The sequence below is a fragment of the Lutra lutra genome, chromosome 4 (assembly GCF_902655055.1).
Source record: "Lutra lutra chromosome 4, mLutLut1.2, whole genome shotgun sequence".
Lineage (NCBI taxonomy): Eukaryota > Metazoa > Chordata > Mammalia > Carnivora > Mustelidae > Lutra > Lutra lutra.
In genome coordinates, this window is record NC_062281.1 from 179579077 (window position 1) to 179605667 (window position 26591).

Below are 26591 nucleotides of genomic sequence, written 5' to 3' on the forward strand. Positions count from 1 at the left end.
CCCAAGATGACTTCCCCACCCACGTTCTTGAGGACCCTATACCTTGATTCCATTATCCCCTCCCATCTGTCCTGTACAACGGGCCACATTAACCTGGACACTTCTGTGACTCAAATCCCCTTTTCTCCCACAGAAATACCCACTGCTGCCCCTGTCGTTCAGGCGAAGCTCAAGCGTCACCTCTAAGAAACCTTTCTAGATCACTCTGGCCCAAACCAGTCACCTGTCCTCTCAACTTCGACTCCAGCTTCTCAGACTCAGAGATCAACACAAATCATCATCAGACTATCTTGCGAGGATGCAGCTTCTGATTCAGTAGATCTAGGGTGGAGCTCAAGAGTCTGCATCTACAAACTTCAAGCAACAGCAAGCCTGTGCCACTTATTGAACAATTAATATTCAGTTGTCTTGTGATCTCTTAAATGGTTACTGTGTATTATTACTTTACTGTTCATATCCCTGCACTATATCTCCTGGGCTAGACTGTCACTTCACTGTGATGGCATACGTTTTTGGTTTTGTTTTGGTTTGGTTTTTTTTTTAACCTTCCCATAAGACCTCATCTGCTGCAGATGCCTTACTATGTATTAGCTTTCTACTGATTGCTAATGAAAGCCTCAGGAGTTATAAAGAACTCCAGGTGATCAGTATAGGGGAAAAAAAAAAAAGGCAAACCTTTCAGATTAAGGCTTCTCAAAAATTTAAATTAGTTCTCCAGGTGAACTTGGGACAGAGCTAACAAACCACAGAAGCCACTACAACAAACTCTGAGAGTTGCCTGCCCAACACCCATTCTCCCACCTTTTTTTTTTTCATTCTCCCACTTTTTATTGCTGCTAGAACTCCCATTTTTGATCAGGCATCTGTTCACCCTTCCCTCAAGGGACACAGTGGGTGATGACCCAATCCTTAAAGCTGGGAGTAATCTGGACTGATTCTAAGTCAGTCATGATAGTTCCATTCCTCTTGCCAGTGATAAGCAGCAAGACTCGGTGATGAGATCCAGTCCCAGTCTTTGCTCTTAAGACAAAGACACCAGAGGAGGAAATCCTTGGATGTGAATGAAACCTGTGGCTGCTGTGGCCAACATGACCGAAGCCAGAGGCTGCACCCAACACCAAAAGACAACAGAGCCAAGAGAATTGCAAACAAAGAAGGGAGCCCAACCCAGACCTATTTCACGTTACATATGTTTCCTTGGGAGCTAAAGACAATTTGAGGTAGAGTTTTCTGTTTTTCACAATCATAAATCATCCTCACCATGCATCTCCAGTTATGAGTAGCGGGAAGAATAAAAACATTTATTTGGTAAGGAAAGAAAAAACAGTTCTCAACGTAAGTTAAAGGAGACAGAATAGCCACTCAGGGCTCTGGTTTGCTTACAATGAATTCTATTTTCTACAGGTTGCCATTTAGACTTTGCTCTGGGATTTCAGTGGGCTGGGTAGCACTTGCCACTGATGTTCAAGCTATGGGCTCTCTTCCTCCTTTATGGGACAGCTCCCAGAAAGAGCACCCCCTTGCCCAGGATCCAGGCATATTGATTCCACACACAACACATACTTACTGAGGACCTCCTGCCTCCTGTCTCCCAAGCACTGGGAGTTGGCAGTGGGGAAACAACTGTCAGATAAGACCTGAAACCTCATGAAATTTAGATTTTTATGGAATAAATAGATAATACATCAAGTTAAAAACATATACTATAGTAAGTGCCAAAAGCGAAACAAAGTAGTAAGAATAAGGATAAGGAGCACCTATTTTAGAGAAGATGACATAAAAGATCTCTTAGACCTAGAGCATGAGAAGGAGCCAGCTGTGCAAGAGCCAGCATGAGTACGAGAGAAAGCAGTATTGGCAGGGGGGCCAGATCGTGAAAGATCTTCCAGACCAAATTAAGGAGTTTGAATTTTATGCTTACAGAGGGAACATTTACTTACTTATTTAACAAATGTTCACCAAGTGCCTACCGTGCAGAAAGAAATCACTTAATACAATGGTTAACAACAAGGACTCTGGAAGCAGTGTTTTCTTTGATATTCTACCTAACCTACTGTGTGATGCCTGGTACACTACTTAACCTCTCTGGGATTTTGTTTCCTTATATGTAAAATGGGGATTACCTACTTCATAGTCAGGAAATTAAATGAGTTAATAGGACAATCTCTTGAAACACTGCCCAGCATCTGGTGAAGTGCTCAGTAACAAAGTATGTGCTAAGTAGAGAACAATTTCACTTCATTGAGCTTGGGGGAAATGCCAGAGAATGGGGTAATGGGATACCACTGAAGGGCAGGGGCATATGAGGGCAAAATCCAACTTCCATTTTAAGACAATAAATAACACTTGCTACCATATGGAGAACAGGCTGCAGACATGGAGCTGGCAAAGAATGTACATTGGGAGACTTGGAATGTGGCTTGAATTTGAGGCAATGAAGTTAGAAAGAAATGCATGGGTTAAATTGAATTGGGAGGGTATAATCCAATCCTAAAGACTTGTGAGGATGTGAGGATTTACATGTGGAAAGTGAAGGAAAGAAAGAAATCAACCCCAAGATTACTGGTTTGAGCAACTGGGTAGAGGAGAGCCTCAAGACAGGGGTGGCGGGGCACCTGGGTGGCTCAGTTGAGTAAGTGACTGCTTCAGCTCTGGTCATGAGCTGGGAGTCCTGGGATCAAGGCTTGTGTCGGGCTCCCAGCTCCACAGGGAGTCTGCTTCTCCCTCTGACCTTCTCCCTTTCTCATGCTCTCTCTCTCTTTCTCAAATAAAAAGAAAATCTTTAAAAAAGACAGGGGTGGGGGTATGCCTATACTCTGCTGGAAAACAGAGAAATCCCTTCAAGAGATAACCGTACAACTACCACCTTGACTTAAAACCAGTTCTTTTTTTTTTTTAAAGACTTGACTTTTTTTTTTAAGATTTTATTTATTTATTTGTCAGAGAGAGAGGGAGAGAGAGCAAGCACAGGCAGACAGAATGGCAGGCAGAGGCAGAGGGAGAAGCAGGCTCCCTGATGAGCAAGGAGCCCGATGTGGGATTCGATCCCAGGATGCTGGGATCATGACCTGAGCTGAAGGCAGCTGCTTAACCAAATGAGCCACCCAGGCGTCCCTTAAAACCAGTTCTTAAGTGTGAAAGGCTACAAACCAAAATTGATATTGTTGACCCCACGACATACTTTAGGAGAGGTGGGAACAGTATTAACTTTATACACCTCTGTACTGTTTGGCTTTTCCTTTTTTTTTTTTTTTTTTTTGGTGGGCAGAGGATTTAAGAAAATTATAAAAGAAGATAAATGTTCAAAATGTTTACACATGACAATCTTATTCCTGTCCTTAACCACTGCCAAGATACTAAACTGCTTAAAGATGACAGAACTTCTTTAGAATTCTTCATATTGCTTGAAAAAATGCTGAATGCAAAGTAATCACTCAAAAATGACTAGCTTAAATAAAGTAGGGAATGAATGACAGTTGAGAAAGATTCTATTGAGTACTTTTGTACTGTTACATACTTGAAACATAAGCTGAAAATGAAAACAAACACTAATCTATACTCAAATCAAACCTGAAATGTCTCAGCTAGAAACAAAGTGTCAGATATACAATGACCAGACTTTCCATCTAAGCACAAGAGAACCATAACAAAAACAAGTTCTGCCAGAATGTTTAAGTTACATTCACCCATCAAAAGCCTAAGGAGAAACAAAGTTTCTTATCTCTTTGGAGCAAATTATATGTCATATATAATTAAAAATACTGACTGGCAAGAAAGGAAAAAAAAAAAAGATAACCAAAAGTAGAACCCTTTTCTTCTGCCTGGATCAACCTTGATTCTACTCCCTATGGAAATCAAATACAACAAATGAAAATGTCACCAAAGTGGCCTAGAAACAAGTTAACAGCTACTGTTTACTTTGGCAGTTTACTTCTCATTTGATAAGCACTATTATGAACATGTTTTGTATATGTTAATCCTCACAATAACCATAAGAAGTTAGATACTGTTTCCCTCATGCTTTGGATAAGGAAACAGATTTTTTTTTTTTTTATCAGATAGAGTGAGGAATTCTTTTTAAAGATTTTATTGATTTGACAGAGAAATCACAAGTAGGCAGAGCAGCAGGCGGAGGCGGGGGTGGGGGGGGAGCAGGCTCCCTGCTGAGCAGAGAGCCCGATGCAGGGCTCGATCCCAGGACCCTGGGTTCATGACCTGAGCCGAAGGCAGAGGCTTAACCCACTGAGCCACCCAGGCGCCCCAGGAAACGGATTTTAAAGCAGCCTTAGGAACCTGCCTTAGGTCATACAACTGAGGAGCAGCAGAACTGAAGTCTGATGTCTGATGTCCATTCTATCAATCACTTTTACAATTTCTAACACCAAGGTGAGAAAGAGATGCTGAATCTTACCTGCCTAATCTCATGATTTTATGGTACAACCACCATCTCATTCCTATGAACATTACTACCAAGTAAGATAAATTACCTGAACTACATTCAATAGAAAGTAATCTACAAATGTTATTTCAAAATTTTTAGTAGCCAGATTTTTTTTAAAAAATTAAAAAAGAGACGGGTGAAATTAATTTAAATATTTAATTCTATATATCTAAAATACCATAATTTGGGGCGCCTGGGTGGCTCAGTGGGTTGAGGCCTCTGCCTCAGGTCATGATCTCAGGGTCCTGGGATCGAGCCCCGCATCGGGCTCTCTGCTCGGCGGGGAGCCTACCCCCCCCCCCCCGCCTGCCTCTCTGCCTCCTTGTGATCTCTGTCTGTCAAATAAATAAATAAAATCTTAAAAAAAAACAAACAAACAAACATAATTTCGGGGCACCTAAGTGGCTCAGTTGGTTAAGCGTCTGCCTTTGGCTCTGGTTATGATCCCAGGGTCCTGGGATCAAGTCCCACATTGGGCTCCCTGCTCAACGGGGAGTCTGCTTCTCTCTCTCCTCTGCCTGCCTCTTCCCCTGCTTGTGTTTTCTCTCTCTCTTCTCCCTCTCCCTCTCCCTTGTACTTCCCCTGCTTGTACTCTCTCTCGCTCTTCTCCCTCTCCCTCTGCCTGCTGCTTCCCTGCTTGTGTTCTCTCAAATAAATAAAATCCTTAAAAAGAAAAATAAGAAAAGGGGCGCCTGGGTGGCTCAGTCAGTTAAGTGTCTGCCTTCAGCTCAAGTCATGATCCCAGGGTCCTGGGATCGAGCCCCACATCAGGTTCCCTGCTCAGCGGGAAGCCTGCTTCTCCCTCTCCCACTCCCCCTGCTTGTGTTCCCTCTCTCGCTGTGCCTCTATCAAATAAATTTTAAAATCTTAAAAAAAAAAATAAGAAAAAAATAAAGTATCATAATTTCAACATGTAATTGACATGAAAAATAACTACATTCTTTGTACTAAATCTTTGAAATCTGAAGGTCGTGTACCTGGACTCATCAACTCGACATTCAAGCTCTCAGGAAAGATTTAGTCTTATTCCGAATTTATTTGAACAAGTTTGTCTGGCTTACCAAACTACAACAGATTACAACAGAAAAGTAGGGGCTGCATCAACAGAGCTAAGCTGGCAAGGGAAGAAATACACACACACACACACACATATCTCACGCATGCACACACACAAAACAGATCTAGATCCAAAAAGATAACAGCTGAGGCCACTTAGCAGAAGGGCAAAAATAGTCTTCCATACCTTAACAGTTCCCCAGGTCATTGCCACATTACAGAATTCATCAGAATGCTGGCATTAATGGGCAGTTAAATTCAGCATTTTAAGAAGTCAAGGAAGCATTAATATATTTTAGAAATATTTTCACTTAAGGGAACCTAGGTAGCTCTGACTTTGGCTCAGATCATGATCTTGGGGTCCCAGGATTGAGCCCCTCATCAGGCTCTGTGCTCAGTGGGTAGTGTGCCTGTCCCTCTCCCCAACTCGTGTGCTCGATCACACTCAGGTGCTCTCTCTCTCTCTCTCAAATAAATAAAATCTTTAAAAATTTTTTTTCATTTAAAATCAGTTTAAGAACTCTCTATACTTACTTCCTTTGCAATTTTCCCATAAATCTAAAACCATTCTAAAATTATAAAGTCAACTTTTAAAAAACAATGCAAGGGTCACCTGGCTGGCTCAGATGGTTGAACATACACGACTCTCAATCACAGGATTGTGAGTTTAGACCCCACACTAGGTACAGAACTTACTTTTAAAATCTTTTTAGAAAGTAAAAGCAAATGAACAATTTGAGACTTCTGGTATAGCAAAAAAGTTCCCAACGATTGATCCTCTGCCCGCATAACAAGAATAACTTCTAGACCAAAGCAACCGTTTGACTGCACTGGTGAGTAAACAAAAGCAGGCAAATGTTGGAAGGGACCAAACTGACATTTGGAAGAAGGGAAATATGCTGGACAACTTTCCCCAATGTTTATCTTTTCATCTTGTGCCATGCAGGGCAACTAAAATTCCAATGGAGGGGCGCCTGGGTGGCTCAGTGGGTTAAGCCTCTGCCTTCGGCTCAGGTCATGATCTCAGGGTCCTGGGATCGAGTCCCGAATCGGGCTCTCTGCTCTGCAGGGAGCCTGCATCCTCCTCTCTCTCTGCCTGCCTCTCTGCCTACTTGTGATCTCTGTCTGTCAAATAAATAAATAAAATAAAATAAATAAATAAATAAAATTAAATAAAATAAAATTCCAATGGAAAATTCACAGTTCTGCTGGTTTGAAGAACAGCACTCAGAGCAACCATTGCCACTGGAAAATAAAGTAGAAGACCATAAAAAAGAAAGCCAAAGACAGGAGTCCTAAAATCTGAATAAAACTCTGCCCAAGTCTCTAGCTGATCCCTGACATATATATGCACAGTACAAACTCCAGGCAGGACAGCTAAAAGGACTGAACTAAAATCTGAGCTGCCACCACCACAGGGGAAAGAGTGCTGCAGTTTGAGTTCAGCTGACTTAATTACCTGCTTTAAAATGGAAAAAAAAAAAAAAAAAAAAAAAAAAAAAAAGTAGCAAAATCAATACTCTTCAGAAGAACATAACAAAATCCAAAGTTTCTACAACTTGTCACTCACAATATCCAGAATACAATCCAAAGCATTCTCCACAGGAAAAAACAGGAAAACACAACCCATTCTCAAAAAGAAAAAATAGGGCGCCTGGGTGGCTCAGTGGGTTAAGCCGCTGCCTTCAGCTCAGGTCATGATCTCAGGGTCCTGGGATCGAGGCCCGCATTGGGCTCTCTGCTCAGCAGGGAGACTGCTTCCCTCTCTCTCTCTCTCTGCCTGCCTCTCCGTCTGCTTGTGATCTCTCTCTGTCAAATAAATAAATAAAATCTAAAAAAAAAAAAAAAGAAAAAATAATCAAGGAAACACATCTTCTGCTGACCCAAACACTGTAATTTGCAGGTAAGGATTTTCAAGAGGTTATTATAACTATGCTCAAGAACATAAAAGAAATAAATGCTCAGGGCACCTGGGTGGCTCAGTTGGTTAAGCATCTTACTTTTAATTTTGGCTCTGGTCATAATCTCAGGGTTGTGAGATCAAGCCCCATATCAGTGTGCACCCAGCACACTGGGTCTGCTTCTCTCCCTCTCCCTCTGTTCCTCTCCCCTCACTCATCCCCAGAACACTCTCTCTTGCTCTCTAAAACAAAAAAATAAATAAATACTCTTTTTAAAAATAAATAAATCTAAATAGATAAATCTTAACCAAATTACTAAAAAAAAGAAATATATGCCCTTTACGATTAGTTACTTGCACTCTACTCACATACGAAAAATGTATCTTTAAGTTTTCCATTGTCTAAGACTCATTCTTTTAACATCTTCTAACCAAAGATAAACTCATTAACTTCCAGAGTTTTCCTTTATCAGCCAAAGACAAATACACTGGGGGAGCAGGGGGTGAAGGTCTTATGCAAGTCAAAACCCAGCAGCCACTTTCCCTAAGGGTAGTTTAAAAATATACACACTGTACTATAAACTAGACTCAGAAAAAGACCTAGGATGAAAGAAAACTTCCTTCCCAATCTGTGTTTATGGAAGCTACCCGGTTTTAGTGGATGAGAGGTATTTCTCTTCATCAACAAGTTCCCAGACCTAGATATTCCACTAAGAGTTCAGCCACAGGACCAAAATTCCAAATTCTCCCTTTATAAAAAATCTAAATTCTCCAGGAAGTTCTTTTTTAAGAGATTACACTTTAGGTAAACAAAATAAAAATGAAGAATTCAGAGGATAAACAAGATATGGGAGCAACTCTAAAAACATAATTACATGACATGGTTATGCACGGAGAATCAGCTATAAAGACACACATCACAGTACTGTTTAATGGGTAAATTTTGGACCTGTAAATAATAAGAACAGTGGATTAACAGTAACAATGAACAATGAAAAACTGCAGTCATAAAAATGTATAGAATCACAGGTTTTGGCACCAACAAACAAAAAATGCTATAGAATTTTAATATAAAATACTATCAGTCAATAAACATATGAAAGAGTGAATTTTTCTCTGGTATTTTATTTTGGATTATCTATGTTTATTAAAATATATTTACAAAAGGGGCGCCTGGGTGGCTCAGTGGGTTAAGCCGCTGCCTTCGGCTCAGGTCATGATCTCAGAGTCCTGGGATCGAGCCCCGCATCGGGCTCTCTGCTCAGCGGGGAGCCTGCTTCCTCCTCTCTCTCTGCCTGCCTCTCTGCCTGCTTGTGATCTCTCTGTCAAATAAATAAATAAAATCTTTAAAAAAAAATATATATATATATATATATTTACAAAAAAATTTTTTAAATAACATACTCAACAATGTACTGCATCTGTGAAAAGGTAACATTTAGAGTTCTTAGCTGGTCTAAAATAAATTTCAAATATCTGAACAGTACAAGATGTATGTTTATTACTGAAATGCTTACTTGTCATTTCAACACACAGGCGCCTTAAATATGAAAAATAGGCAAATTCTAACCTAGAAAAAATAGTTCTGTATCTGTCTTATTTTAGACACAACAAACAAAATCTTCCCTTTATTTTTCAGGTAGTTCATTTGAAAAATAAAACATTTCTAGTCCAAGAATTCACTCTTGAAATATTCTTCATTTCACTGACAAACTGCATTATCACTGAGAATTTTTATTACTTCCATTTATATTTGTTTTCTAATAAACTGCATCTAATTATGAATTTAATTATCTGGATATGACTTTTAAATAACAAGTCTCAATTTTCTGTCTGGACCTAAACACCCATGACTAAGGCTACTTTGGTACATTAAAATATATCTGGACTAGATTGGACATTAGTTCTAAGAAACACACCTACTTTATAGGTGAGAACTACTTGAACCTGGTCTTCCAGTTATGTAATTTGAAGATGCTAGACCTCTAAACCCATCTGTTATTAAGTTTGGATCAATGGCTATCTAGTGAGCACCAAACATAAAGCCCAAATTATATGTCTCAAGTTCAATAATTGAACACTATTTTTATCTCTGGTGTTTTACTATGAGGCAATGCAGAAGCCAACACCAAAAACAGCCTTAAAACTCTCTTACATGCATCTGTCCCCAGACTTCACATATCAATTTGCCCCAAAACTCCAATAGACATTTACTGAATTACTGAGCTTTCTACTATGTAATGAGATTATGTTGGGTGGAAAATATAAAAGATGAAGAAAATAGTCCCTGATCCCTGATCTCCTAGAATTTATACTCTGGCCTGAAACAAAGCAAGGATGAGAAATGATTCAGATGAACAGCAGAATAGGCAAAAGCACAAAGCTCCAGACAAAGAGTGGGAAAGATCTGCTCTGCGGAGGGAGCAACAAGGTCAGAGAAGGAGCTAAAACCTTGGAGGGCGTTTGTTTTTCATGAACTAAAACCCCTGAAATTATATGTTAAGCTAAACTTCTTACAGAGTTCCAAAATATTTATAGTAAAATATACCATAAAGGTATATAGTTCTTCTCTTCAGAAACATAGCACAGTCCTAAGTGCCTGAACACTCTGGCAAGCTTGCAAAGAGCTCTGAGAAGGAGCTCAAAAGCTGAAAACAGTGATTGTCAGTAAGAGTATTCCAGGGAGCTTTTAAGAGTTCTTATTTGAGAATAAGTGCTTTGGCCAGAAACAGATTTATTCCTTCATTCTGTTCTACAGTATCTGTGACCAACCCATCAGAAGAGTCCTATTACCACTTGACCACACTGAAATCTGACTTCATGGTTAAAAAGTGAAAAACAAACAAACAAACAAACAAAACAACAAGAAAATGCTAATCTTACAAAAGACAAAAGGAATCTAATCTCACGCAGTAAAGATACATGTGAAAAAAGATGTAGGGATAAAACCACCTTAAAAAAGAGAGAGAGATTTGGGGATAGGAAAATGACAACAGGATCAAGAAACTAAAGAAACCAACCTAATTATAACCTCCCTCAAAAAGGAGATAAGCAACTCTTCTTCATACAGAAAGAATTTGTGTGTGTATGTTTGTCTTAAAGATTCCTTGTAAACTGTTTGGTTTTTCTTTAACAGACAAAGGAAGACAGACCATAGGACTAAACAGTTTGGTGGCCTTTTTAAGTGATCCAAAATTTAAAAAAAAAAAAACTAAAAAAAAAACTAAAAAAAAAAAAAAAAAAGTGAAACAAACAAAAAAAAAAACCCCAGATCCAAAAGCACTGGCTGATCTCATTAGCTCTGCTTAAGAAACTTCATAGATGTGACCTCACCATGGATTACACTTCTATATTTAGTTTATACCTAATATGGATAAAGTCCCAAACTAACAGCCGTTTCCTCTCTCTACAAAAAGAAACTTCCTTGCTTTTTTTTTTTTTTAAATCAACAATGCAAAGACTAGTGTAGGCTCCTCTAAAGGGAGAGGTTAAAAAAAAAAAAATTAAAAAAAGGAACACAAAGAAAATATTAACAATTTGGTATGTTATTTCTGTTAAACTTGGACTGCTTTGACACTTATAAATTGTAAAACGATCCTAAAATCAAATATGTGATGTATCAGTCAAGTTCCTTAACAAGTTTATAAATATACCCTTTAAAGAACTTTACGAAATACTAATTAACCTGGCCCCAAAAATGCACAGAGGTGAGGTCATGGAAATTTTACAGTTTCCTTTCAAATCTAACCAAGAGAACTGAAAGCAACCGAACTCATTTAATGAACCATCTAGACTCGTTAACTGTTAGTATGTTTTAGGAATACCCTTAAACAGTCTCAGAAGTTTTTATTTTTTATTTTTCAGAGTGATTGAATACAGCTAAGAGTGAAAACAAAACTATTTTAGATAAACATGTGAGTTTCAAATAAAGAAAAAGGATATAAACAAATAAAAAAGCTCTTAGTGGTTAAGAGTCAGGCTCTGGATGACAAAGACCTTGGTACAAATCCCAGTTCTGCTACTTACCCGCGCCCCCCCGCCACCCCCGACCACACAGAGGGAATGACCTCTGTAAGTCTCACATGTAAAATAGTATCCATAGTACCTATTTCAAAGTTTATAGGAGGATTAAATTAACTAACATGTAAAGGGTTTGGCACACTGTGCCTGGACCAGAGAGAGTAAGCCCGTAATGCTGTTAACTTATAACTTTTATTCTGACTTTAACAGAAAAATAAAAACTTACTCTTCATTTTCATGTATCAGTGTACTCTATTTTATACAGGAATAAATTAAGTAGTTTCTTTTTTTTTTTTTTTAATATATTACCCAACCAGGCAATCTTTTTTTTTTTTTTTTTTAAGATTTTATTTATTTATCTGACAGAGAGAGGTCACAAGTAGGCAGAGAGGCAGGCAGGCAGAGAGAGGAGGATGCAGGCTCCCTGCTGAGCAAAGAGCCCGATGTGGGGCTTGATCCCAGGACCCTGAGATCATGACCTAAGCTGAAGGCAGAGGCTTAACTCACTGAGCCACCCAGGCGCCCCAAATTAAGCAGTTTCAAGAAGCTTAAAGCATTATCATAAAATGAAGTGTTTTAAAATCAGTTTATGATCCTTGTATCACCCATCAATTACAGCCACGCTAACGTTTTAAAGTTTGATTATCATCCCATTGTGGTACAAAGTAAAAATTTAAAACAACAACATCAACAATCTCAGGGTCTAGAAATAAATTAAGAATTAGGAGACTTCAACTCTCTCTACTCTTACCCCTTAAAAATTACTAAGCATAAAACCTGTCAATCTATACTAGTTCCATTTCTTCTGCTACAAATTAAGTAGAAAGAACCTAATCTCTCCTAAACACGTCTGTATTTCCTGTAAAGAAAGCATTACACAAATGTCATTTAATATATGACCTGCTCGGGACGACTGGGTGGCTCAGTTGGTTGGACGACTGCCTTCAGCTCAGGTCATGATCCTGGAGTTCAGGAATCGAGTCCCACATCAGGCTCCCAGCTCCACGGGCAGTCTGCTTCTCTCTCTGACCTTCTCCTCGCTAATGCTCTCTCTCACTGTCTCTCTCTCAAATAAATAAATAAAATCTTTAAAATAAAAAAAATATGACCTGCTCAACTTTATAAGTCAATACCACAAAAATCAAGGAATAGTACAATGTAGTAGCACAAGGAGCCACTATGCCAAATCCGTAATTCCAAAGTACTTCCGCAGAACCACTAGATCCTACAAGCCACAGATTACTCCTCTTTACTTCTTTTATGCGCTCACTAAAACAGAAAGGAAGAAAAAAGAAAACCACTCTTACTAATAATAGACCCTTAAGCTTTACCTACTAGTCCAGAAAGCTGCTGAGGCAGAGTCTAAGACGTCAGAGTCCAACCTGAATGTCTTTTAGTTATCTAGAAAGTGTCAACAGAATCATGGTTCACTTAATTCAGGAATAAATTCGAGTCTAATCTTGTATTTTTTTTACACTAAATATACACTCTTCTGATAAAGAATGGTTAAGTTTCCCCGGCTATTTTTTTTGTAGTGGCAGCCTGGCAGATGCTTCTCTTAGTAACATCCTGGAAATTGAAACCACATATATTGAACATATAAACTAACCATGAGAGGTGTCTGGGTGGCTCAGTCGGTTAAGCGTCTGCCTTTGGCTCAGGTCGGGATCTAGGGGTCCTGGAATTGAACCCTGTGTCAGGCTCCGTGGTGACTGTGGAGCCTGCTTCTCCCTCTCCTCCCTGCTCATATGCTCTCTCTCTCCCTCTCTCTCTCTCTCTCTGTCTCCGTTGCTATCTCTGCCTCTCTCTCAAATAAATAAATAAGTAAATAAATAAAATTTTAAAAAATAACAACAAAATAAAATAACCATGAGCCAATACAGTCTTAACTCTGCATTCCAGAGGCCCATGGAATAATAATAAGCAAACAATGCTTACTATAGGTCAGACTTTAAGGTTTTTTTCTTGTATTAACTCTTTTAATCTTTACAAAAGCCCAAGTAGTAGTTACTATTGCCCTAGTGGAGACCTGAAGGCAGCTAGCGAAAGGTAGCACCAGTACTGAAATAGTCTATATGGGCCTAGAGTCCATGCTCCTAACCACCACAGCATGACAACAATGAAACAAAGATCAGTCTTCCAAATGACAACTCAACTGCCTACTTGAAATACTATTTCTAACCATCTTCAGCTCCGAAATAGACTCTTTAGTGCCTACAGAGGGAATACAAATGATACTTCAAGTCAACCATCACTCCCCCTCTCTGTCTTTGGGATCTCGAATCGCTAGAAAGAACCGAAGGCTAGAAAGAACCTTCACAAGCAACACCAAGGCAACACTATGTATGATCTAGCACAGGAGTCCCTACTGAGTCATCAAGACCGTGACTGCAACTCTTCATTCCACTGGCCGTCAAGCCGCACACTCAGGGACAGGACACAATTGTGGACTTTCCCTTCGCTCTTTTCTATTGTGCAAGAAGAAAAAGTAAATCTTCATTTCAATCTAAAATAACAGTCTTAAGGCACTAAATCAGTATGAACTGAGCCCAGTGATTAGCATCATATTCTATTTCTCTGGTTTCTTGTACGAAGATTTCTGTGAATTTAATAAAAATCTGCTTTTCCCCAAGCACACAACATTTTCCCTCTTCTTTTCCCACCAGCTTCCTCTGGAATCAAGCCTGTGCAAGGGAGAGAAAAAGCTTCTGTATATTCCTTCAGCAAACATTTTATTGAGTTAATACAAGTAATGCAGTTAACACAGTGTGTGGCACATAGAAAGCACCCCGTAAATGTTTACATTACTTCCATTAAGTATGAAATACTCTTCTATATATTCATTCTGGCTCAGGCATTTGGGAAATGCAACAAAAAAACCAGTCAGTGGTAATAAGCACATCTATTCTAAATATACACAAAACAGACCTTCCTCGCAGTGAAAAAGGCATCCCAGTGAATTATGATGACTCCCATGGGAAATATTTTCCCCTCTAACATGATGGTGTAGTGTTCCTTCCAACATTGTAGCTCTTTCGGCTCATAATTTTTAAAAACGCCTCCCCTTAAAATGTATCCCCTTCTGGCCACCAACCCATCCCTTGTACATTGCCAAGTTCCTTATTAGAGCTGGCCTCACACTTCCCCCTGCTCTTGTTTCTACTCATTCTTCTGCCTACGCCCCTCTAGCTTCCCCACCAGGGGACCACCATACAGACCAAGGCTGCTACAGTGTTTCCAATGACTTCCAGGAGGATAAATCAAATAGATCTTCATCTTACTTGACACAAATAGTCACTCCCTTCTTCTTAAAAGCCTGTCCTGGCTTCTGCGGTACTTCACTCCTGTAATCCTCCTCTTTCCCATGCTGCCCTATTGCAGCTCCTCGCTCTCCTTCTCCAGTTTCTTGTCTAATGTTGCACCCCCAAGTGTTGAGAACGCCTCAGAACTTGGTCCTGAGCATTTTCCCTGCTACTCCTAATTCATCCACTGCATGATCTCACACACCTTAAATACCACATAAATATCATATATATGTATCAAGTCTGAACATCAGATCTGTATATCCAACTTTCTACTAGACATCTCCACTTGACATCTGTCACCTGAAACTCATCAAGTCAAAACCTGAACACTGTCTGCTCCTCCTCCATTTCAACGAAAGGCACTGCTACCAATCAGCGATTCTGATTAGAAACTCACACACATCTCCTTCAGTATCTTCCTATTGACTCCGCCTTCAAAATTTATCTCAAATCCATTCACTTCTCCCCATCACCACCCTAATCCAAACCACCATCATCTCCTTCTCAACTACAATGGCCTCCATATAATTTGCCTTGTTTCCACTCTTGCCTCTCCTCTCCAATTCCTTTTCCAGACTACTCATCTTAAAATGCACATCAAATCATGGCACTCCCTTGCTTAAATCATTTTGAGACCTGCTCTTTTTACTAAGGATAAAATTCACCTGACCTCCAAAGACCTCCATGATGTGGTTCATCTATATCTTACCCTGTACCTCAGTTTTGTTCTCTGTATTGCAGTCATACCCTCAAACAAAAATATTTCTTGAGGGCGCCTGGGTGGCTCAGTGGGTTGGGCCGCTGCCTTTGGCTCAGGTCATGATCCCGGGTCCTGGGTTCGAGCCCCACGTCGGGCTTTCTGCTCCGCGGGAGGCCTGCTTCCTCCTCTCTCTCTCTGCCCGCCTCTCTGCCTACTTGTGATTTCTCTCTGTCAAATAAATAAATTAAAAAAAAAATATATATATATATATTTCTTGAATATTCCTAGCCTTCACATATATCAATTCCTCTAGCCTGGAATCCTCTTCTCCTCATTCTTCTCTTAATCACCATTCATCTGAGCATCAATTCTAAGAGAACCCCCAATCAGCTTCTATTTAATCAGATTTCCTATCATTCCTTCTCAAGATGCCCTACTCTTGTCCTTACTATAATTATATACTGTCTTTATTCGTGTATTTCTTTAACATAAGCCTCTCCCACTAGACAAGGGATTATATGGGGTCTTAACATACTCAAATATAACATGTCAAAAACTAAATTCCTGACCTCCTCCCTGTCAGAACCAGGTCTCCACAGCCTTCCCCATCTCAATTAATGGCAGCTCCACCACTCTATAATTTCTTCAGAATGAAAATCTCAGAATCATCTCTGACTCCCCTTTCTCTCATATTCCACATCATGAAATCCTGTTATCTCCATCTTAGAAATACATCCAGAATCAGACTACTTCTCACCTTAGCCCAAGCCATCATCTCTCACCTGAATAACTAAATAACACCTAACTGGTCCCTCTGCTTCTAACTATGCCTCCCTATATTCTGTTCTCTGCAAAGCCATCCAAATGTTGTTAAATCAAAAACAGCAGCACCCCTATCATTCTCCATACTCCTTACCCTACTTCAGTTTTCTTCATAGTCCTTATCACTAGCAGACGTACATTTTCATTTGCCTCCCCCACCTGAATATCAACTCCAGGCTGTTCCTTAATGTAGCCAAGCCACCACAACACTACTTCAATATCTGTTCAATGACTGAATAAAAAAAGAATGATTACTGTTCCAGCAGGCAGAAATAGGGAGTGGGAGATGGGCTGGAGAAGTCAAAGATACTTCAAATGAAGGAAACACCAGCAAAAATCTTACATAAAGACCGAGAAGTCCAGGGCATGTTCAGGATGAGTCTAGCTAGAATATGAGGTAAATGTGCAGCTGCTGTGGGAGATAAGACCTGGAACATAGCTGGGTCATGATCTGAAAAACTCTGCCAGATCAAGTGGCTGTATCTAATTCAATAAACATTTACTGAATTACAGTACATTTGAGGCAAGAAGTATAGGTTTTATTTTATTTTATTTTAGGCAGATTAAAATTACAGAATATTAATACATAACTTAGTTATTGAGGGAAAAGATACCAGTTTCTGGAAACAACTGATAATACACCACACTTAGTAGATTCCATAATACTAACTACCCTTCATCTGTCAGCAATACAACATAGACACTTCACTCATCTCTGAGTCAATCAGTTCATTTAGGTTGTCACATAAATCATTTCTTAACGTCTTAACTCAACTGGAATTTTTTTTAGAGGTGAGGGGCAAAGGGAGAGGGAGAGAGAGAATCTTAGGTAGGCTCCACACCCTGCACAGAGCCTGACACAGGGCTTGATCTCACTACCCCGAGATCATGACCTGAGTGGAAATCCAGAGATAGACACTCAACTCACTGAACCACCCAGATGCCTCTCATTTTTAAAAGCACAAGACAAAAAGTTACTATACTACATAGGAAAAAGCCATCAACTATGGTGCATTTACCCACCTACTGCTTGTCCATTAGGCTATACAGTAAGCTCCTTGAAGACCAAAGATCTCCTCTTATTTCTTTCTCTCCAGCACTTACTGCATGGAATGTATTCAACTAACATTTGCTTCTATTAATATCCCTATACTATGCTGGACCATTTCTAGACAAGATTGTATCTTATCTCCTCTAACTATAAAATGGGCATCTACCACAAGGCTGAAGAGGAAAATTAATACCAAAAAATAATTTTGATTTTCAGAACAGATTTCTCCTAAAGAACGTAAAGGAACAGACTAACTTCAAACCATTTAATCAGTATCTATTCTACGAGCAATTCTAGGTTTGGCAAATTTCACCCAAAAAAGCTTGCTTTCTTCTAGCAAAGATCAAACAGGGTAAATGTTCTTTTAGTGCCACTGGGAAGTTAAATACAGATACAATATGAGTTGCTTTGAAAAAAAAAAGGAAATAAAGTATATCTCCTTTAAACCAATTTGCAACTTAATACATGTTATACACTAGACTGGGCTTCATTTTTCATTCCAAGTATTTTGCTGTCATGAAGAACATTAAAATACTCTCATCAATAAATCATGCAAGTTGATAGAAGAGACTATAACATACAACAAAATAGAAATAGTAGCCATTTCCAAAGGAGGGGTTATAAGTAATTTTATTTTACATGTACTTTTTTGTGTTTTCAAGGTTGTCTATGTAAATGAATATGGTTTGTTACAACTGGGGGGAAAAACACATATTTTTTAAAGAAACCATTCCATATAAAATGAATATACTATGAAGCAGAAAGTATATGACATTACTTTCCAAATTGGGGGCCAATATTTAAAAGAAAGCAAATTGAAGTTAGATACTACTTATGCTAAGTGATTTAAAAACAGTGTATTTGTAAGCAAGGGTCCTGCAGACAATTACAGAATGCAAACAAAGCTTGTGTGACTGATGGCTAGCAACCGTTTTTACATGGTTTAATGAAGAATCAATAAGCCCTCAACATTTCTAAGCCAATATTCTGAATCTCTGTATTAACTAAAATATGCTGTAAATCAGAACTGCACATTCTTCCTAAGTTTATTTCTTTGAAAATTTTTCAATTGTCTCAGACATCTGTATGCGCAAAACCAAACTTTCACTTCCTAAGTTTTTATTTCTTTGAAAATTTTTCAATTCAAATAGATTTTTTCAAATAAAATTCAATTTTATTTAAAATAAAATAAAATTTAAGATACTCTTAGCCCATCTTTGGTATAAACTTTCACATACAGTCTTACTTGTCTACATTAAGTTGTTACTTTGATAAATTTAGACTAATACAGTCTCCTGGTTTTAAATAAAGGGGGGAAAAAAGCCAAAAACCAAAAAGGCTAATTGATATCCCTTATACCAATACTCTACTCAGTACTGAGCACTGAGGGATAAAAGCCAAGTCTTTTTGATGACAGGATTAGAAGTTCCAAGAGAATTCACAAACTGATGCCCTGAATTAAATTTAGATTCCTGTTAATTCATACTTGGAAGGTTTGTAATGATGTTATTTTCCTTCAGAAACTCCCTTTCCATTCTCTACAAGAGTCTCTAAAATGGGTGAACTTACCCCTCTCTTTGATCAAAATCTTAATTAATGCTTTAATCACACTTCCCATCCTGGCTAACATATTTCCCTTCTATGGACTCACTAATTCCCAATCCAGGAGACACCTGACACTGAGAATCCAAAGCATTAATGAAACAGGAAGTGGGAAAGTCTTGCTCATCATTCTTTTACTGGCTTCTCAGCATCTCTATAAGCATCCTTTCAGACCAACTGTAATTTTCAGGGACAGCCAGGTTCTCCCCACCGCCTCTTTCCTATCATTATTCATATCGTGTTAGGCTTCCCATTGGTTCAGTCCCCTACCTCTGCAGCCCCTTGTCTCTTCCCCATTCGGGGTCCCATTCTCTCAGAACTTTACAGTTAAACCAAAATCAAGACCTTGGCCTTTACAAAGGCCTTCAGGAATAGGTGAGACATGTAGAAAGAAAAGAGTTCCCACTAACTTCACATTTTACATTCATTTTTTTTTATCTCCTGAATTTCCCCCTCTGGAAACCTCAAAGGAATGGCAAACCAATTAGATCCAAGGTAACATTGTCTTACTGTTGAATTCATTTTTGTTCAATGATAAGAACAAAGTTCTCAGCATCACTTCCTATAAAAATGTATTTCATTTGTGTTTAAAAAAAAAAAAAAAGGAGGTTGAAAACTGCCCTTGATACAAAATATACAGAACTCACTTTATTTTTTTTTTTTAAGATTTTATTTATTTGACAGACAGAGATCACAAGTAGGCAGAGAGGTAGGCAGAGAGAGAGGGGGGAAGCAGGCTCCCCATGGAGCAGAGAGCCCAATGCGGGGCTCGATCCCAGGACCCTGAGATCATGACCTGAGCCGAAGGCAGAGGCCTTAACCCACTGGGCCACCCAGGCGCCCCAGAACTCACTTTATACTGGCAAAATAGATGAGGGTCTGCCGGTCTCTGAGATCTAGCTGCACCCTCCCAAACGCCACTGAGAAGTTGTTGGCTAGACAGCAATCCAAAACATAGGGAGTGTCAGGAGAACAAACAAGGCTTGGAAAATTGTATTCATGAGCAAAAACCTAAGTTAGGTTTTAAAAGTCTCATCCTCAACCTTTAAATAACTTGTCTCCTTGGCACTACAGATTTGAATCACTCCTGGCTCCTTCTTTCAAAAGGATCAGTCTATCCACTGTTTCCTGAATAATGAGTCTACAAATAATGTCAAAACTAGCATTTCCCTCTATCCCTCTCTGTCAAATAAATAAAATTTTTTTTTTTTAAAAACTGACACTCCCATTCTTGGCTTTTCCCAATCCAACTATTCCACCCACTTTTTCAAGGTCAAGTCCAAATCTACTTCCATCTTTCCCCAAACTCTTCTTTCCAATAAAATTTATAAACTTAAAGATAGGAAATGTTTAAAAATGTCTTATAACTTCCATAGTACCTAATTCAGTATGAGGCACTTAATTCATTCCAATAAATGCTTTAAGTCACAGATAATCAGACAGAAGTGACCTTAATGATGACCTAGGCCAAACCCTTCTTTTACACCTTGCTTATATGAATTATGCTTGATAATCAGAACTCCACCATTTACTTTTTTAAAAGCAATGGTTCTTAAACCTGTGTCAGGAATCCCCAGAAAAAAAAAAAAAAGACCCATATAGAACTTTTTATGTAACTTCAAGGATTTATAGAATCTCCTGAATCCTATTAATGAAGCCCACATTTAAGAATATACTGTCACGGGTCGCCTGGGTGGCTCAGTGGGTTAAGCCGCTGCCTTCGGCTCAGGTCATGATCTCAGGGTCCTGGGATCGAGTCCCGCATCGGGCTCTCTGCTCAGCAGGGAGCCTGCTTCCCTCTCTCTCTCTCTCTCTCTGCCTGCCTCTCTGTCTACTTGTGATCTCTCTCTGTCAAATAAATAAAATCTTAAAAAAAAAAAAAAAAAAAAAGAATATACTGTCACTTAAAAAAAAAGAATACTATATTGTCATCAACAACAAAAGTAAGTCTTTACTGTTGCTAAGCCCTATTCCTAATGCTTTCCAGAGAATAATGTATGGCTAAATTACATTTCCCAGCCTTCCTTGCAATTAGATAAAGCCATGTGATCAAGTTCTCCCCAGTGGAATGAGAAAGTAAGTGAGAGGCGGAAAGTCTGGGCCAGGGTCCTTAAGAGACATGTGCCTCCTACGAATTCTCCACCTCCCACTGGCTATAAACAGGACTTCCCTGCCACCAGCTTTGACAGCTTAGGGGAGTTCAATGCTCTCCGGGTTGATGGAAAAACAAGTTGCTAATGCTGTGGTCCCTAAATGACTCTAAGAAAGAACGCCACCTCAGTGTCTAAAACACTCTCCTTGGACTGCTAAGTGAGAAAGGAAATATAACTTCCATCTTGTTTGAATCATTGTTTGGGGTGAATTATTTACTAAAGCAGCTCAGACTACCCTAATTAATATATACAGATTAGCAGCTGATCCCCTCAGCAACCCTATAAAATTGTTGTTATTATTATTATCCTGGTATTAGAGGTCAGGAAATTGAGGCACTGAGAACTTAAGAAACTTGTCTGATACACTACTGGAAGCCAGAGTCAACCAAGTAGTCTGGCTCCAGGGTCCATGCACACTGGAAATCCTGCCAAATATTTCAAATGGAACAGTTATTCTTGTGTGTTATGCCGCCCTGCACCAGACTAATTTTTTACAGCCACCACCCCAATCCCAGCAGTTTACTGACCACTGCTAACAGGGACTGTACTGGTTCAAAATCGTGCATCAACAACTTTAAATTCTAGCCCATAAGGAGTGCCTGGGTGGCTCAGTCATTTGAGGGTCATGGGATGGAGCCCCAAGTAGGGCTCTGGGCTCAGCACGCAGTCAGCTTCTCTCCTTTTCCCTCTCCCTCTGCCTCTCCCCCTGTTCACAAGCCTGTGAGCACAGGCATGGGTTCTCTCTCTCTCTCTCTCTCTCTCTCAAGTAAACAAATCTTTTTTTTTTTTTTTTTAAAGATTTTTATTTATTTGTCAGAGAGAGAGCAAGCACAGGCAGACAGAATGGCAGGCAGAGGCAGAGGGAGAAGCAGGCTCCCTGCCAAGCAAGGAGCCTGATGCGGGACTCGATTCCAGGACGCCGGGATCATGACCTGAGCCGAAGGCAGCTGCTCAACCAACTGAGCCACCCAGGCGTCCCTCAAGTAAACAAATCTTTAAATAAACAAATTCCAGCCCATAAAACTAAACTCTACAGAGGGAGTCCTTCTATGCTGAGATCAGAAATACCATCGCATCATACCAAAGCTAGTGGTAGGGGCTGGGAAGGCAGCAGGGTCAACAGGAGCTGGGCTTATACAAGCCAAAGGAAAAAAACAATCAGTCATTTTCAGTTTCTCTCATTGTGTGATTTAATAACTAACATTTTTACTTAATACAGAAATCCTGGTTTCCAAAGTCTGAACACGGCCAAGAAGAAATATTGATGGAAAATTGGCAGGTACAAGAAAAGACTAGAAGTACTACAAACTGGAGGGAGGAAAAAGCAGGTAGATCAAACAATACAGGGTTTTAGAAATAAAGGACGAAGGTTTGAGACTCAGACTATGAAGATCTAAGTAAGTAGTTCCCAATTCCAAAGCATATCAACACATATATAAACAGCAGAGTGCTAACAAAAAAGAAAACAACCTCATTTCAAACATTTGGTACCCTCTTATTTTCCAGGCACTTAGAACAGTATGTAGACTTTACCTTCAAGGAATTAAATGTCTATCTACAAGGGGAGATATGCATATAAATATGTACATACAAAATGACACACACTTAGCATCTATTTTCTGTGTATCAGAAACTGTTCTAAGCTTATTACATGCTCCATATACCAACTAATTTATTCCTATGAGCTTGGTCTATTAATATCCTAACAGTACAGATGAGGCACAGAGAGGTTTAAGTAGTGTATCCTGGAACACACAACTAGTAAGTGGACAGAGTGGACTAGAAATTTTAATTACATTCAAATTATAAGGGGCCTTATGTCCTTGCTAAAGGATCTGACCTTCACCCTATTGGTTAGTGGTTCCCAACTAGAGCTGGTATATCATAATATACACACCTACCCGGCCCCTCTTGGTGAGGGAAGAAGGCATTCTCACTGTTGAGGATGACTGCCTTTGTATGCTTTTTTTATTATTGGGAGGGTGCCCTACCCTCTAGGTGTTGGAAGGAACAAACACAAATGGAGAATTGCACTTATCCAGGTGATGGGGAGCCAAGGGACTCAGGGGTAGAGAACTCCAAAAACAACACTCACCAGGAAGACAACGTAGTTGTGAGTCCAGTCACACTAGTTAGTAAGGTCCTGGCCTATTTCTCTTCAATTTAAAGCTACCTAAACCGGGAAGCTCAATATCCTTTTCACTCACACGCTTTAAGTGTAGATAATAGATTTTGGCTACAAATTCAGATACCTCTTGGCAGAATAATTAACACTGTTTAACATACCATGCTAAACAACCATGGCCTCTGCCCACTCACTTCTTTCAAAATAACCGTAAAATCTTCCCCCATTTGCATTTCCCATATATAGGTTTGGAGAAGAAAACAAGCACACTCTTTAACAACAACCAAAAAAACCTCCACCCCGATTTACCTGGCCCTTTTTTTCCTCTTTGAAATAACTATCCTGGTTTATATCAGCACAATGTCTTTCCTAAGCAGAACAACAAGGCAGCAGAAAACCTTTCACGTCTTATTCCACACAAAAAGAAAATAAGTCTCAGACAGGGAAAACAACTTGCCCAGGGAGTACAGAACTGTGTGACCTGAACCCTGGGTCTCTGCCACCAAGCCCTGTGAGAAAGGCTCACAATGAGTGGTAAGCAGGATGCTGTTAGGTGGATCACATTTTTTACTTTAATAGTTACGCACAGGAGAAATATAATCACCACATCGAATCAGTTTCAGATATTACTGCAAGATACACTTAGTAAATGATAATACACATCAACGCAAATATGGAAAACTGGGAAGCAGGATACAGTCACTCAAGTTTGAGAAACAATGCACCATGCCGCTCTCATTCTAACTAAAGGGTTAAATTAACAGTAGGCAGAGCATTAAGCATAGATCTCTTCCTCTCTAATTCATATAATTCATACACTTCGTTTCTTTTTCTTGTCTTGTTGTATGGCCTAGGACCTCCAGAACACGGCTGAAAAGAAACCATTACTGATAGTATCCTTACCTGATTCTAAATTTAATGCTACCTCTAAAGTTTCACCATTAAGTATCATGGTAGTTTGTTGTTTTGTTTTGTTTTGTTTTTAGAACTTCCGTAGATACGTTGCTGTTGAGTTTACGGAAATTCCTTCCTATTCCTAGTTCAATAAAACTTTCTGAACATTGATCTGTAACCCACCCTTCTTCCTTCCACCCATATTACTTTCTCTTATTTCAGGTTCCTTCTTACATCCTCTGCACTTCCCAGTACTGTATCTGCCACAGAAACAAACAGAATCTTTGAAGACATTCTGGGGGTTCTGCACCTGTCTGCTGTACCAGTTCCCCCAACCACAACGTTTCTAACACCAAAATGTTTCTAACACCAGTAACTGAAAGAAAATCCTAAAACATTTTCTTTTTCTTTTTTTTTTTTTTAAAGATTTTATTTATTTATTTGACAGAGAGAAATTACAAGTAAGCAGAGAGGCAGGCAGAGAGAGGAGGAAGCAGGCTCCCTGCTGAGCAGAAAGCCCGATGTGGGGCTCGAACCCATGACCTGGGATCATGACCTGAGCCGAAGGCAGCGGCTTAACCCACTGAGCCACCCAGGCGCCCCCTAAAAAACATTTTCTGATCATGTCTTCTCTCCCATCTCTCAAACACACCCTTCAGTACCTTCCCTTCTTTAAAATAAAAACTCAGGGAAAAAAAGACAAAATTGTCCTAAATTCCTATTAACTTTCCAATTCACAGCCTAGCTCCGTGTAAGTAAGTGACTATGAGAATCTCAAGGATTTTGAAGTTTTGAGGGAGGCAGCTGGAGCCAGATGCTCATTTCTCTCTCCTTTGCTTAAAAGAAAAATATTAAGGAATCTAGGAAAGAGATAGGGATAATATCTGTAAGCAAATAAGGTAGTTCCAGGAAAGCGACCAGAGGGGAAAATCAACTGTTTAAAGCCCAAGCAAGTTATGAATTCTTCCCCTCATCAGATTTTCTTTCAAAACAAAAGGGCACTCAAAATCTTTCCCGAGGCAGCAACACCAAAGGGAGCAGCCAAAATGTTGCATCATACAAACCACTCCGAGTTTGAGAAACAAGAAACCCAGATGGTGGTAAAATACCTAAGACAGGAAAACCCAAGTTGGGAATCTAGGTCCTTCCGGGAAGCCCTGCTGCTCTTCTTAAAAAAAAAAAAAAAAAAAAAAAAAATTAAGATCGCATCGAAAATTAAACTTAAGAGTTTCATGCCAGCGGGAAGCGAAATGCTCTCTGACAAAGCATTCCAAGAAGTTGGGTTCATCATCTCCCCACCGAGAGGTTTCGGCCCCGGTCCGGGGAGACGCGGGGGTGAGGGTGGGGTGCAGTCGGGCCGGCGCCTGGGCGGGAGCGGGGCTGGGGGTGACGGGCCCACCCCCGCCCGGGTGCTGGGGCAGCGGCGCGTCCCACCCAGACGCGGGACGAGGGTCTGGCGGCCGCCGGAGCCCGCGCAGCTGGAGGCGGTGAGCACCGCTCCGCGTGCCGGCTGCCGGGGGTCCCGGTCCCGCCCCGGCTCCCTCGACCCGCCTGGGCGGCGGGAAGGCGCGGGTGGGCCGGAGACAATGGGCCGGGGGCGCGAGAGCAGCTTCTCCCGGCCGGGGGGGGGCGGGGGCGGGCGCCGCGCTAGGGCGCAGCGGGGGCGCGGGGGCCGAGGAGCGTCCGGGGTCCAGGGACGCCGCCCCCCCCACGGCCGGCTGGGCTGACGCCGGTGGCTCAGCGCGGCGGGACGGCGGGCGAGCGCTCACCTTGACGAAGAGCTCGATGACGGGCTCTTTGTCCTCCTCCTTCAGCCCGTTCAGCGGCATCGACAACGCCATGGCGGGTTCGGCTGCGCTCCGTGGACGGCGGCAGCGGCTGCTCCTGCTCCGGGGGCTGCTCGGGCTGAGGGCTCCCGCCGCGCTGCGCTGCGCCTCCCTGGACAGTCCCCGCGTCTAGCTCGCCTCAGCCTCCGCTGCCCAGCACCGCCCCACGCCTCGCGCGCGACTCAGAGGCTGCCCCAGCGCGAGCCGCTTCAAGCCGCGGGGCGGGGACCGAGGGCGGGGCCTCGCCGGGGGCGGGGCCAAGGCCCTGCGTCTCGGGACCCCAGAGGAAACCGGGAGGCCGAAGCCCGGAGGGTGTGGCCTCGGGCGAGGGCGGTAAAGAAGCTCAGGTTCGGGCGGTAGGTGGGCGGGACTCCGAGCCACGCCTCCCGAGGGGGCCGGAGGGAAATTCCCCCCGGGGGCCGGAGCCTGACACTGCCTCCCGCCGCGGCGGGGCGCGTCCTCGCAGCTGCTGCTGGCGCCCTGCCCGGTGACCTCATGCCTTCGGCTGGCCTGGGGGGGGCGAGGAGGCGCCTCCCGCTCTGCCCCCCGCTGCAGCCCACTGGACCCAGCCCTTTCCCGCGGGCGGCCACCTCCCCAACTCCCTCTGTTAGGCGGAGCTGCCTTCCGGAGGGACAACTCTTTGGAAAGTTTTCATCCCCTTAGAAACACCTATTTTGGGACGCCTGGGAGGCTCAG

General features: G+C 41.1%; 1 protein-coding gene across 1 annotated transcript in view; it reads right to left on the reverse strand.

Moving 5' to 3' along the window:
• Positions 1 to 26085, reverse strand: part of CLIC4 (chloride intracellular channel 4) — a 71776-nt gene extending 45691 nt beyond the window's left edge. The window contains exon 1 of the mRNA XM_047724774.1: positions 25839 to 26085. Within this exon, the coding sequence (XP_047580730.1) occupies positions 25839 to 25910 (72 nt within the window). The 5' untranslated portion in view covers positions 25911 to 26085. The remainder of the gene's footprint in view (positions 1 to 25838) is intronic.
• Positions 26086 to 26591: the final 506 nt, after the last annotated feature.